The sequence below is a fragment of the Tauraco erythrolophus genome, chromosome 10 (assembly GCF_009769465.1).
Source record: "Tauraco erythrolophus isolate bTauEry1 chromosome 10, bTauEry1.pri, whole genome shotgun sequence".
Lineage (NCBI taxonomy): Eukaryota > Metazoa > Chordata > Aves > Musophagiformes > Musophagidae > Tauraco > Tauraco erythrolophus.
In genome coordinates, this window is record NC_141474.1 from 24,108,007 (window position 1) to 24,121,982 (window position 13,976).

Below are 13,976 nucleotides of genomic sequence, written 5' to 3' on the forward strand. Positions count from 1 at the left end.
TGGGCAGATAGCTGCATGGGAGGAATAACAAAATCCGATGTCCTGGAAATCAGCTTCCACGCAGAGCAGGATGACTCCCCAGAACTCTGCTTGTCCTGCTGTCCCCTGGGCTGTCCCCCACTGCCCCACACCAGGGCTGTGTCCCCATGGGTGCCAGTGACTCATGGTGCAGCCTGTTTGCTCAGCCCCACGCTACAGCTCCTGTTGAAAAGTCATTCCCCGACCGGGGCAGCAGTGTCCCATGTACCACAGCCACACAGGTGCCCAGCCTCTGGGGCCATCTGGGCTTTCTCTGGGTTGGGAAAGGGCACGGACCTGCATGGAGCAGGGCTGACCAGTGCTGGGCTTGGTGCCCACACTTTCCCTGCCTCTGTGCATGGGCAGGGGAGGTTTTCCCCACCCGCTGAGAGTTAGGGTTCGTTGGGGGCTGAGTACCTTAGAGTATGGCTGAGGAGGAGGGATGGAGGCTGCTCAGAAAAAAGTGGTGGAGATTTTTACCTGGATTACTTGACGTTTTTGTAGTTGAATTGCTCGTACATAATGTACCGCTATTAATCTTCAATGCATGAGAAAAGGGCTCTAACATGCACATCCCCTGTGCTGTTCAGCCATGCTATGATGCCCACTGTGAAACCCCCCGTGCAACATGCTGGCACTGCATGTTGGGGCCTTTTTTTAAAAAGATTAAACCAGAGATGTTAGGAAAAATATCCTATGTTCTTCCCAGCCTTCCCTGTTGCTCACAGGAACCAGAAAACAGCAATTCCTTCTCTTACCCCTGGAGCTGCTGGGGTGGCCAAGGTCTTCTCCAGTGCTGTTGTAGGTGGCAGCCAAAGCGAAGGGCTCCCATGACCACGGTCCAAACCTGGTTGCTGGGGCTGGGGCTCTGGGGGTTCGCCAGGCCAGTGGGCAGGATGCGGCCCTGGACTGGCATGTGAGTGCCTGTGTTAGGGTGTGAGGCTGCTGCTGCAAGGGCCGCCGGTCACCTCGAGCATGTGGCACTGCCAATGGAGGCTGTGACGTGCACTATGGGTTGGGACATCTCTCTATACCGCACTGGGTGCAATGTCCCCTCCGAGCGTGGGGATACCCCATCCATTGCAGTGCTGGACCCTGTTGCAGAGTCCGGTGCTTTCAGCTTTCCTTTACCAGTGAAAGTTAAGCAGTGGAGGAAAAACGTTGCTGTATGTTATAGAGGAAGAGAGGTAAAAAGGGCAGGAAATTTACACCGTGTCCATTTCCCCTTGGCCCTGGCTGCTGCTCATTCCGGATTTGGGATTTGCGTAGGCAGAGTTAAAAATAACATGGGTATATAAAGAAGGATGGAGAGGGTTGCGCTGGCCCCACACCCGCCGGGGCACAGTCAGGCAGCAGGCAGAGATCAAAGCAGGATGCGGTCCAGGCGGCGCAGTGGGACCAGGAGCGCGTGTGGGGTCTGTGGGGTGCCGTGGTGCTGTGGTGCCGCCATGCCGGGGATCGGAGCGCCCAGCTCTGCCAGCTTGGCAAGTGCTCTGGCAAACCTGTCAATTGGTAGCCGGGCAGCGGGTGAGCACCCATGGGAGATGGAGCCATGTACATTTGTGTAGGCAAAGACGTCACCCCTGAGCCCCATCCCTCTGCAGCCCTGTCCCTCTGCAGCGTTTGCTCCACAATGATATTCACTGGGAGGGACCTGACCCATTTGTCCTGCGCAGCCCCCAGCCAGAGCACCCCATCCTGGGGCCGAGCTCACTACCAGTGCTGCCAGGACTCTGCCTCCCTGAGCCCACAGCAGCCCCAGTGCTTGGCCGTGCGTCCCGGCACTCCCGGGGCCCGAGGCAGGCAGGGCGGACACAGCAGCTTGCTCGGCCGGTGCAAACGAATCTGCCCTCTGTGCCCTGATAACATTGTGTTTGTTGCAGAGCGGGAAGAGCCTGCCAGCACACGATAAGAGCAGATGACTTTACTCTGGACCCGCTCCGGATTGAATTATGCTTTAATTTCATTTTCGGTTCCTCTTTTCTTTTCAGGAGGGGAAGGGGGCTTAGAGGGGTCCAGGTGGGTCTGGGGGCTCCCGGACCCTTCTTCAGGCAGGCCAGCCCTGTGCAGAGAGGACAGAGAGTAAAACCCAGACAGATCCGCTTTCTGCTCTCAGGGACGTAACCCCGGAGCATCACAGCAGCCTGGCGTGTCCTGCTGTGTGGGTCCCCACAGCACCTCCCCATGGGTTCGCCTGCAGAGCTTTAGGAGCTTGGGTTTGCCTCCTCTCCCACTGAAGCAGAAGCTCTCCAGGTTGTGACGCAGTGGCTGGTGTTGTAAGAGCTCCACGACTCCCATCAGAGAGAGGGCACTGGAGATGCCCTGTAGGGGAGTCCTCAGGTTTGCTCCAGGCCCCCAACTCGAGCTGACAGAGCACAGTGGGGCACACAGTGTGGGTGTTTTCCAGTCCCTGGTGTTTTGCAGGGTAGGAGACTACCCTGGATTTCCCAGGGCTCCTGCCAATCCAGGCACCCACACCATCTCTGGCAGTGCCACAGGGCATTGCATCCCTGCCTGTCCCACCAGTTCGGTGACAGCAGGGAGATCAGCTTGGCAGGGCAGGAGAGTGGGGATAACTATTAACCCTTTCCTCTTTGACCATCGCCTGGGTGAGTCGCCCTTCCCACCCTCTGTTTGCTCTCCTGCCAGGCCACTGTTTGATCTCCTGGGATGCCAGTGACTTTACAGCCTGCTCAAGTGGCGTGGGAGATAATCCACGTTTCCTAAATGGGCTTCTGTCAACAGCGGGCTATGCGCGCACTGCCTGCTCCTGCTCACCTCCCTCTCGGCTCGGAGAAGGCTCCTGCGGCCGAGGGGCTGGCAGGGCCGCGGTGAGGACTCCCCCGTGCCCACCCCACGCCTCACAGCAGGCAAATCCCTCCTGTGCCACCTTCTCTGGCTCCCTGTGGCGTCAGCACCGGCAGCGCTTGTGTTGGTGCAGTGCCTGGCATGGTGTCGCTCCTCTCCACGCCGGCCCTCCCACCATAGCATCAGTAATAAGAGTTTCCGGGGGAATATCCTACATTTGCAAGAAATATTGGCTGTAAGACTGAATCCGATCTGCTGGCAACGCCTCTCAAAATAAGCCAGCGCTGCATGGGTGCAGATGCCAAAACTGTCTGGAAAAGGGGAAAACCAAGTGGAATTAGTGTTTTGTCTCCTGTGGCATCTGCTCTCACTTATCTATAAAAGTTTGGGGCAGGAACTGCCTTGCTATTAATTATTATTTGGCCAAGAAACAAATAATGGGATTAACTGGCAATTTAAATAAGCTACTCTGGGGGCCAGGCTAAAAGGGATTTTGAATGATGCCCACACACTTCTTTGCCACTTTGGTGGTGACTTTTTCTGAGGAAGGACTTTGCAGCCCGTGTGTTTCAACCTGCTGGGTGGCATTAATAAACCCGCTCCCTCGCCGGCAGCCGGGCATGCGGGGCCCAGGCAGCAACCCAGCGTGTGCTCTGGAAACCAGGGCAGGGATTCTTGGTAAAAGGGGGAAGATTTGAATCGTTGTTGTTCCACTGGATTACTGAAACAATTTATTGCAATGCTCCACCCTTATAATTAAAGTGCGGTGATGAAAGCAACTGGTAGAGTAGCTTCGGATCCAGAAGCAGCGTGTGCGTGTGTGTATGCGTGCGCACCTCGCCTTTGTTGTTTATATTTGTTTTTTTTTAAATCGACTCCTCGCTTTTGAACAGCGCAGGCAGCAGCCCCAGTTCTTAGAAAGGTATCTGGGGATGGAAAGCCCCAGAAAGCAGGGAGACAGGCTCCAGGAGATAAGGGCCATTGCTTCTTGACAAGCGCAACAGTAGCAGGGCCATTCCTGGTACTGTCTGGACAGGGGCCAAGCAGAGAAGGTCTCACTACGAGCTGGACAGGGTGGGAGAGGGGAGACCTGCCCAGTGCCCTGGGTCTCTGTGCCACATCCTGGCTCGTCAGCATGGAGCGGAGCACCTGAGTATCTCCTGCAAGGTGGGACATCCCAGTCCCCTCACGTCCCCCACCATGGGCAGCCCTTGAGTGGACAGCATTGTTGTGGAGGCTCCATGGAGTGGGCAGGGTTGGCCAGACGGCCCATGCTCCCATGGCAGAGCAGTCAGAGGCGCAGCCGCTGCGCTGGTCCCCAGGCAAGGCAAGCAAACGTCCCACAGGGGCTGTGGGGCGAGATGAGGCGATGCAGGCAGGGTGCCAGCCCCCCGGCAGGGTCTGCTGGGCACTTATCTCGGCTTGCACATGCACCCTGTGTGCAGCCAGATGGGAGCTGGTGTGCTCTGGGCTGCTGATTGCCTCACCGACAGCACCGGTATGGGGGGACGAGGCCTCACAGGCGCCGTTACACGAAGCCAGTGTGTCAGGGCACCGGGGCTCAGCCACCCTGGCGCAGTTCCCCAGCTCGTATGAGCACCCATTGTGATGGCACCTGTTCTAGTTGACACACTCAGCGTCCCCCATGGTGAGCACTGTGCCTGGCTCACTGGCCAGCGTGTTCTCAGCTGTAATCCCACACCAGACCTCCCAACACACACTCCCACTCGCATCCACACACATTGGCATGCGACATGGCTGTCACCTCTGCCCAACTCGGGGCAGACTGCCGGGAGACACCCGTCTCTGACTCGCTCGCAGCGTGAGTCAAAGCATCGGGGCACTGCTGCCCCACTCGCGTCGTGGGGATGGGCAAGACGGACCCTGCGCTTTGCAATCCACACCGGCACCCCTACCCCTTCTCCCGCCGTGGGGCAGGGCGCGGGTGGAATCCGCTACGAAACCCACGGTCGCAGCGTGGGACAGGACGCGGGGACCCCCCCGCCGCACTCCCCGGCCCGGCCGCGCGGGCAGCGGAGCGACATGGGGGCAGCAGCGGCCGCCGACCCCCGCCCGCCGGGGCAGCCCCACGGGAGGGGGCGTGGCTTGGGTGATGGGAGAGCCAATAGGAGGCGGCGGCGGTGAATATCAATACGGGCCGGGCCAATAGGGGCGCAGCCATGCTGTTAACAGCTTAGGGGCGCGGGGCGGTGCAGAGCAGCGCTGCCGCCGCCGCGGGGAGCGGAGCGGTGCGCCGGGCTCCGCGCTCCCCCAGCCCGCCCCGGCCCCGGTTCCCCTGCCCCCCTGCCCGGCTCGCCATGGCGGCGGCCGTGGACGAGAGCACGCTGCCCTCCATCTCCACCTTCGCCAACCTGCTGCCGCTGGAGGAGCGGTCCGCCGACATGCTCCACGTAAGCACCGGGCACCGGGGAGAGGGCGGCAAGGGGGGTACGGGGCAGAGCGCCCTGAGCTGGGGCTCAGCCTGGCTGATGGGGGCGGCCCCCCCTCCCGCCGTCGGAGGGCGCCCCGGCTGCCGCGCAGCCGGAGCAGTGCCGACCCGTCGGACGGGTTGGGGGGGAGCCGGCGCCCCGAGCGGGAGGCGCGGACCGCGGTGCCCGAGCGGCGGGCGCCGCCGCAGCCGTCATCCCCGCCGGTCCTGACGCCCCTCTTCCCCGCAGAGGATGCTGCAGCAGGACGGCGCCGCAGCCGCCGTCAAGCGGGAGGAGGACGACTTGGGCAAGTTCGTGGACTTGGATTTCATCTTGGCGCACACCAGCAGCGGCGGGCAGGGGCCGCCCGGCCCCAACTACCCCTTGCCCGAGACCCCCGAAAGCTGCGGCACCACCTATGACAGCGACGGCTCCTACCCTACGCCGGGCAAGTTCCCGGCGCCTTACCCTGAGGGCCAGGGCCACAGCTACGTGGCGGAGTTGCTAACCCCGGACCTGCCTGTCCACTGCGACCTGCAACGGAGGGAGTACACGGAGCTGCGGGTCCCCGGCGGCCCCCATCACCACCACCACCACCCGCCCCTGCACCCGGCTCTGGCTCGCCCGCTGCCTCTGGACCCCGCGCAGCCCTTCGGGCCCCGCATCAAGAAGGAGCAGCCGGAGGAGCGCGCCTGCATGCTGGGGTTGCCCGCTGCCGAGTACCTGGGGCCGGCCGGCGGCGAGCACAAGCCACGCGTGGCACAGGGTCCTGGGCCAGGACCGGTACCGGGGCCGCCGCTGCCCTACCCAGGCTTCGTCCACGGCCGCCTGGGACCCCCCGAGGAGCCGCTGCCCGGCGCCGACCCCCACCTCCTGGCCGACCTGCCGCCCCACTATGCCGTGGCCCCGCACCGCTATGCGCCCCACTTCGCCCCCCAGCCGCCGCCGCCGCAGTTTCATGGACACTTCAGTGTTTTCAGGGAACCCCTGAAGGGGCCGGGCCCGGGCCCGGCGGGGCTACCCGGGCTGCTGGTCACGCCGCCCAACTCGCCGGTTCTGGAGTACTTCCCGGCCGGGGCCCCCTCCGAGGACTGCAAGCCCAAGCGCGGCCGCCGCTCGTGGGCGCGCAAGCGGACGGCCACGCACAACTGTGAATACCCGGGCTGCGGCAAGACCTACACCAAGAGCTCCCACCTCAAGGCGCACATGCGGACCCACACGGGTAAGGGCGCGGGATGAGGGGGAGGTGGCAGCGGCGGCCACGCGGAAGGGATAGGGAAAGGGTCCCGGGTGGCGGGACTGGGGCGCACGGCGAGACCCGTGAGCCCGCTCCGGCTGGTTCCCGGGGGTGTGGAGGGGTGGCGGGGGAGGTGGCATCGGGCGGGCACGAAGAGGAGCCCCGCGGTCAGTCTGGGGGCGCATGGAGGGTCTCCGTCGTGGGACCGGGTGGGGGCACCTAGAGACACCCCGTAGCTGGCACGGGTCTGCACGGAGGAGTCCAGTTTGGGGCAGGGTGCAAGTGGGGATGCCTCCAGGAGTGCTCGGAAGGACCCCCGTGGTGGGGCTGGGCAGTGGCACATGGGGACCAAGGCACACAGTGAGACCTTCCCGGTGACACCCCCCTTGCTGGCCTTGGCGTGCAGGGATGCCTGAAGAGGCAGGATCTTGGGGGCACATGGAGAAGCTCCCCAAATGGACTGGGGGCAGATGGAGGGGAAAGACAGACTGGGGGTGTATGGTGAGACCCTCTGGCAGAGCTGGGACAGGGCACATGGTGTGGCCTCACAGCAGGGATGGGCAGGGAAGCACCCATGTTTTGAAGTAGGGCAGGGGTGCGTGGAGGGGCACTGCAATGGGGCAGGGGTGCCCAGAGGACAGGTCTCATGCAGGGCACGTGGGACAGCAGAGCACATGGGGAAAGGCAGGAAGATGGGGGACAAAAGGAAAGGTGGGTCAGGCAAAGGTGTGCAGGGGATGAGTACACAGTGAGGCTCCTTTCTCCTAAGGCTGATGGGCTGGGGTCTCCCCAGAAAAGGTGGGGGTACTGGACAGTAGTGGAGGCACAGGGAGGATGGAGACCTCCAAGCCCACTGACATCCCCTCTTCTCCACAGGTGAGAAGCCCTACCATTGCACCTGGGAAGGCTGTGGCTGGAAATTTGCCCGCTCCGATGAGCTGACCCGCCACTACCGCAAGCACACGGGGCACCGGCCCTTCCAGTGCCACCTCTGCGAGCGGGCTTTCTCCCGCTCTGACCACCTCGCCCTCCACATGAAGCGGCACATGTGAGCGGCAGGCTGTGGCCAGACTCGGTGTCCCCAGAGCCAGCTCACGGTGTAAATAGTATTGGGCTGGGGACGGCACTGGGGAGCAGCCCGGCTGCCCGGCCCTCTCCGCTTGTAGTTGATAACTAGTTTTCTCCTCCTGCCCCTGCTGTGAGAGCTGGGCCCAGCCGAGTGGTGGGGAAGGGCTGCTTTGGGGTGTAGTTGGGGAGCAAAGCTGCAAGAAGTGTCTCAAGCCCCTTCCCAGGCACCACCACTTGGCTCCCCACACCTGGAGGGTGCCCCCCAGCCAGGCATCTGGTGAGTGGGGGGACTGGTGCAACAGGGATCTGTCCCCAGAGCTCCTGGCTTGTATTTGGCATCAGCTTTAAACCTTCTTCCCCTCTTGGCTCCAGGGACTGTGGTGGCTGATTCTGACCAGGTTTCTGCCAGAGACCTGCACCCACTGGGTGCGTGGGTCGTGGTGCTAGGACGTGGGTTGCTGGTCTTCTCGGTTGTGGCCATCAGAACAAACCTCCTGACCCAAAAGCCCGGGCTGGATGGGGCAAGGGTGGGACCTGACTGTGGCTCGTGGCTATAAAGGTTTGCAGGGGTTGGCAGCGCAGTGTCACCTTGCACAAGGAGCACAGATGCACTGCTCCCGTTGTCAGCTTGGGACCCCGCTGGGCAGTCCCGTCCTGGCCATTCCCACAGTTTTCTGCTCGGGAGCCTAAAATGGCTCTCCTGGCTCTCCTCTACTTCCATTTGTTTTGTTCTTCCCCTCAGGATGACACCAGGTACTGCTGCAGCTGCCTTCCCCATGCTGCTTTTTTGAATTTAGTGTGTAAAGGACAGTGAGTCCAGCTATGAATGCCCAGGTCTCTGCTATACTTGAAACTTTCGTAGAGGGAAAAAAAGAAAAACAACAGAAAACTCAAAAGAAAATGAGTCTTTTTATGTGCAGCTTCTGCAAAGCAAGTTGTAAATTAAACAAAGCAGTAATATATAATGTTTCTGTTTTTTAATGTATTTTTTTCTTCCAGCTGGGAACACAGATGAGTCTCGGCTTTGGGAAGTGCACTGTTCCCGTCTGTGTATATTGTTAATTAACATTTCTCTGCTTGGGCACGTTAGGTCTCTCGCACTCCGAAATGTTACTTTTCTTTATATGCAAACTTTTGAAATATTGTGATCTGCTGTATAATAAATAAACAAGATGTAAACATGAAAGCCAGGAGAGTTTACTTTAAAGCTTTCTTCTAAGAGGAGAGGGTGAGGCTGGGCTCGCTTGTCAGTAAATATTTACACCGATGTTCATTTCTGCTTAAGTTAGCTGTGGAGGATCGACGGGGAACGCCCAAGCCTCGGCATCCGAACAGCATCTCCTGTGCAACAGCTCTTGAGTCACCCCACTTCCCCGTGCCTCAGTTTCTCTAATCTGCAGATGGGGCAATTGTGGCACCGGGATGGTGTGACTGGTCCTGCGGTGAGTCACTGCTGAGGGGAATGGCAGTCGAAACCGTACCGGGAGCCTTGCTAGTCCCATCTTCTTCCTGAGTGGTCCTGTCCCCTGCAGCGGGAGCCCTGTGGCACTGGCCTTGTGGTCACAACCGAGAGGTTGGTGGCAACTGCTCGGCCCGGTGTGCTGTCCCTGCTGTCCTCCTGGGGGTGGCCCAGCAGCTTTGGTGGGGTTCAGGTGCTGAGGTTTCCCTGCGTTAATAGGTGGTGACTCAGCACAAGCCTGCTGGCAGGTCCTGAGCTCAGCAAGCAGGTCTGGCTCCATCCCTTCCTCCCACGGCTGATTACCCGTGATGCACACATCCCTCCAAAGGCTGGGGCTTGTCCGGACCTGACACCACGCTTGGAGCACAGGAGCATGCTGTATGGGCTGTGTGGTGCCCCGGCCCAGGCTGCTGGTGGCTTCCTCCTCTCGTGTTCGCTGCCGCAACCCCAGGCAGGTAGCCAGGGCCAGGGGATGCCTTGGGGCTCCTTGCCCTGCAAGTGGAAATGTTATGTAGCTGTTCTGTGAACACAGGCTGGGCAGGGCTGATCCTGCTCCTTCCCAGTTTTCTGCTTGCAGTCATGGAGAGTCAAGCTGGAAAAAGTAGATGGGAATGGCAGAGCCTCCCTGAGGGGTTGCTGCTGTTTTGGAGTCAGGCTGAGTGTCCTCGGGCCAGCACCCAGCCTTGGGGTCTGCCCTGAGCAGGTACAAAGTGTGGGTGTCTCCAGGCAGGGTGGCAGCAGCTTAGGATGTCGTGTCCTGCCCACGGGCCCTGGGGCATGGGACCATGGAACTGCATCCACAGTGTCACAGATTCACTAGGCTCAATCACTTGTCCTTTCCACAGCCGCCTCCACTCTCCAGTTGCCCCACTTTCTGAGAGGTTCCTGCACAGAGGTGACTGCTGGGTCACAAGTGACCTGTGATGGGATACCAGGGGTGTCTTGCTCCTGGGATCCCCGGTACCCAAGGACGAGGGTCGATGCTAGCAGGGTGGCCAGAGCAAAACTGCTGCCTCTTCCCCGGAAACTCGTTCAAAACGTCACATGGAGGGAGAGGGATAGGGAAAGGTGTGGGCTGTTTGAATTAGCGATGAGTCAGGCTGGCAAAGCCAGATGGGGAGAGAGTGCGTGCCTGCGTGTTTGTGTGCGCATAAGTAATCTCTGGCTTTGTGTTTTTATTATGATTATTATTTTTATTTCCAGGGGAACGATGAATTTCTCCAACCATCCCGTCCCACTGGAAAGGCTGGCTCTGCTGTCCTGCCCTCCTTAAGCATCCTGGGAGCTGAAGCGACGGTCCGCAGCTGTTTTGAGGTTCAGCTCTGAGATCAGAGCACAAACCAGTTCTTCCTCGCCTTTCATCATCACTGCGCTGGGGCGGGAGCAAGGCCTGGCTCTGCTGCTGCTGCCTTACACAGAGGCGAGAGCAGAGAAAGGTGCTTTGGCTCCTTCTCTGGGCAAAGCTCCCCTGGGCCTGGGGCAAGGTGCTCCTTTGGGCACCTGACGGGGCATGGCGGTTGCAGGGACCGGCACGGCTGGGAACCTCACCTGGGCAAGGAGTGGCTGTAGTGGAAATGGCAATTACAGTTAATTTGTTGTTAATAAAAAACACCCTCTTCCAATTGCTTGGGCCAAGATACATTCTCCATTGGAGAGCCCAGTACCGTCTCCAGCAAAACCTGCCCTGCAAAGCGATGAGGGCAGCAAGAAAACACCCTCCGCAGCCCTGAGGAAGGCAGGGCAGGGGCACAATCCCTGCTTCCAGTCTGTGTGCCTGCAGTCAGCTGGAAAGTGCTTTGCTCCGGTCTGGCAGGGGAATGCGGGGACCCAAAACACACCAGTCAACCAGCTGGGTCCCTGTGGCACTAACATTGTCCTGCGCTGGAGAGGAGAGGGGGATGCTCCAGAGAAGCCAGAATGGTGCCCGAAGAGCTCATTTACCCATGTATGACGGTTAAGTCTGTGGCTGGCCCAGCCTGCGGCAGGTCTCTGTGTCCTGGACCATGCACTGGGCTGCTGCGGGGATGGTGCAGAGGGTGAGCTGGCTGGCAGGCAATGCAGACCTCACTCTGGGTTATCTCTCTCCCCAGCAGCCTGGCCTCCCTTTCCCACCTTGGTCACCTCTTGGCAAAAAGACCCCTGGGAGCTGTGCTGGTGGGTTATGCAGAGGTAGAGGTCCCTTTGCAAAGCTTAAGGTGCAGCTGTGTGTATTTGGGGTGCAGCTGAACCGGCACAGCAGGGAAGTGAAGGAGTGAGGCATGGAGAACCACCTCCCGGCAGAGGGGTGAGTCACAGCCGCAGCATGGCCTGGCACCATGCAGTCACCTGCCAGCAGGAGCAGGACCCTGGGGGTTTCACGGCTGGAGAGGGGCCAAAGAGCAGCTTGGGTGGGTTTCTGTCCTATGGGGATGACCCAGCTCATGGGGGTCCCCCCTGCTGCAGCGCACATGTCCCACAGGGCTGGCCCAGGGATGCAGGGCCATGGGGAGACGGAGGGTTGCAGGGCTGGGAGGGCTCCTCGCCCAGGGCTTGACCCTGGGGTTGCTGAGGTCCACAGGGACAACATGGAGCTTGGGATAGGACACGAATTCTGGAGGTGGAATGCAGCCTGGGTGCCCCGGGGTGGGAGAAACAGTTTGGAGGTGCTTGGAGGAGCTGACGCAGACCTTTCATTGCCGCAACACGAGGTGGGAGCTTGACTCCCCAGGAATGGGGCATCTCTGCGGAAGAGATGCTCCTAGGGTGTAGCCCTTCCCATCAGGGCAACGGGAAATGTCCCATCCCTGCCACAGGTGAAAGGTCCAGCAGCCTTCCCGCATCCTTGCCACTTGGGGTGGGCCAGGCGCCGTGATAACGGGGTTGTGGCTGTCACCGCACCCTTAGGAAACATTTGGCTTCAGGCACCTGAACCCACGGGGAAGTGATAACTCTTCGGCTCGCTCGCCCTGCCTGGACCCACACCTGGTGCTATCGTGCCTTAGTCACACATCGAGAGTTTTTCCACTGCTGGGCCCCAGATAACCTCCTCCCGCCCCACTGGCCGCAGTGTTTGCACTTGCCCTCCTCCGCTGGTGCCAGGCCGGGAGACATGCACACCTTGAGCCCTGGGCTGGAGGCATGCACACCTCTGGCCTGGGGCCACCTTTGGCCATGCCTGGCAGCTGGGACACAGGCAAAGGGCACGAGGAGCGTGCTTCCCCCTGGACCCTGGGGTGGGTGGGCAGCTGGCTGGGAGGGGGCCAGCGCTGCCCACCTGCCGGGGCTAAATGTGGGGGGATGTCCCTCCCTCAGCTGCTAGGTGGCAGTGAGGTTGCCCAAGCTTGGTACCCTGTGCCCGCAGGACAGCAGGAGGTGGGTGATGGGGCTGCAGTGACAGGACAGTGATGCTGGCTGTGTTGCTGACCCTTGCCACAGTCCTGGGCCACAGAAGCACTGGGCTCTCTGCCATTGCTGGCTTTTCCCTAATCCCCCGGGCTCTCCCGGTGCCCAGGAAGGCAAGACCCACATGCTCCAGGGAGGTGACAGACCTGGGCACGTATCCTCATGCAGGGCTCTCGAGGATGGACTAGATGTATGTGGACTGACTGAAGTCTCCAGCTGTGCCCCTTTGCTCTTTGAAGGCTGTGTAAGCTCCGAGATGCAGTGAGCACTGGCCAGAAACGTCTCTGGGTCCCTTTGAAGACCGTGCTAATTGCTCCGCTGCTGATCAGGTTAGCAGAAGCACTCAGCTAATATGTTTCGCTTGCAGGTCCATACAGCTCTTGATGGGACACATCCCCGCAGTGACACCCATGCTCACAGAGCTCCCCTTGTGGAGCTCACAATCTCTACCTTTCATGAGGTTAAAAAGCTGCTACCCCGGGGAGAGGATCTCAAAATGTGCTGTGGGCTTTGTTTGTTGAAGAGGGGTGAGTTGATCATTCTGTACCGGGGCAGAGCTTGAGTGGAGTCCTGGTAGGATAGGGCTGGAGGCTGGGTTTGAGCAGAGTAGGTGTAAAAGTGGGAGATATCATCAAAACCCGAGGACACTGAATGGCCACCTGTCTCTGCTTTTTATTTCAGAACTAGTGGTGCTTTCTTTAAGTGCTGTTTAACAACATGAACAGACTGTGAATGACCTGCCAGTGAGGGGTGAAGAGAGGTCCTATGTCTCTGGTCTTAACAAAGCTCTTCCTTTGTTAAGGAAGTGCCAGTTAAGCAGCAGTGCCAGGCAGGCAGAGCAGATTGTAAAGGCAGAGGAAGGCAGTGCTGGGAAGGCCCTGTCTCCATCTGCCGACCTACCTCCAGGGAGCACGGACACCACCTCTGAGCCAGCAAGAGAGAAAGAAAAGACGCTAGAAATGATTAGGAATGTCCACATGTGCTGATGGGAAGAGTGCTTGGGTGGACATGGCAGAGCTGAGAGCCAACAGGCAGGACAGGAGAAACCTGGGGACCAGTTCTGTGCTTGTAAGAGGAAGGGCCAAGATGCTGAAAGCCATACCCGGCAGCTTGGGAGGGGACAGAAAAGGGGTTAAATGATTCCTGGGGATAACAAGTGACAACTCTGAGGGTGTTACCAGCTCCTGTTGGGGCACACTGGCATTGGCTGGGTCCTGGTGTGGAGGTGACACACCAGTCTGCCCAGGGAGGTATCGCCAGTGGGATGGGAACAGTGGCAGCTCCAGCACAGCCTGGCTGGTGTTGAGGGGCTGCGTGTCGGAGTCACCGCAGCACAAAAGGGTTCTGGTCACCTCGGGGCTGCTGCATGGGAGAGCCCCTCAGCAACACTCCCTCTCCTGGGCTATCTGAGGTGGCTAGAAAGCCTCATGGAGCTCTGTGCCCCGTGCCAAAACCTTCTGCCTTGGGCAAACCTCTGCCAGGCAGCCTTGCTCCTACCTCGATGAAGCAGGAAGGTGATTTTTCCAAAGTCCCACCTGGCATCACACTGCTGTTTCCTCCCCCTTCCCCTGTTCCT

At 59.9% G+C, this 13,976-nt stretch overlaps 1 protein-coding gene across 2 annotated transcripts; it reads left to right on the top strand.

Annotated features, from left to right (window-relative positions):
• Window positions 1-5,125: 5,125 nt before the first annotated feature.
• KLF17 (KLF transcription factor 17) lies at window positions 5,126-8,746 on the top strand. 2 transcript variants are annotated; one of them, XM_086617652.1, is made up of 3 exons: window positions 5,126-5,268; window positions 5,503-6,477; window positions 7,369-8,746. In XM_086617652.1, the coding sequence occupies exons 1-3, from the start codon at window positions 5,145-5,147 to the stop codon at window positions 7,542-7,544; spliced, it is 1,275 nt and encodes a 424-aa protein (XP_086473778.1). In that variant the 5' UTR covers window positions 5,126-5,144; the 3' UTR covers window positions 7,545-8,746. The 2 variants fall into 2 exon arrangements, with proteins under 2 accessions (XP_086473778.1, XP_086473779.1); XM_086617653.1 differs by having other exon boundaries at window positions 5,126-5,237; window positions 5,505-6,477.
• The last annotated feature ends 5,230 nt before the right edge of the window (window positions 8,747-13,976 follow it).

Coding starts and splice junctions, on each gene's coding strand:
- KLF17 (XM_086617652.1), top strand. CDS start 5,145: ATGGCGGCGGCCGTGGACGAGAGCACGCTGCCCTCCATCTCCACCTTC. Junction 5,269..5,502: donor GCACCGGGGAGAGGGCGGCA/AGGGGGGTACGG, acceptor CCTCTTCCCCGC/AGAGGATGCTGCAGCAGGAC. Junction 6,478..7,368: donor GCACATGCGGACCCACACGG/GTAAGGGCGCGG, acceptor TCTTCTCCACAG/GTGAGAAGCCCTACCATTGC.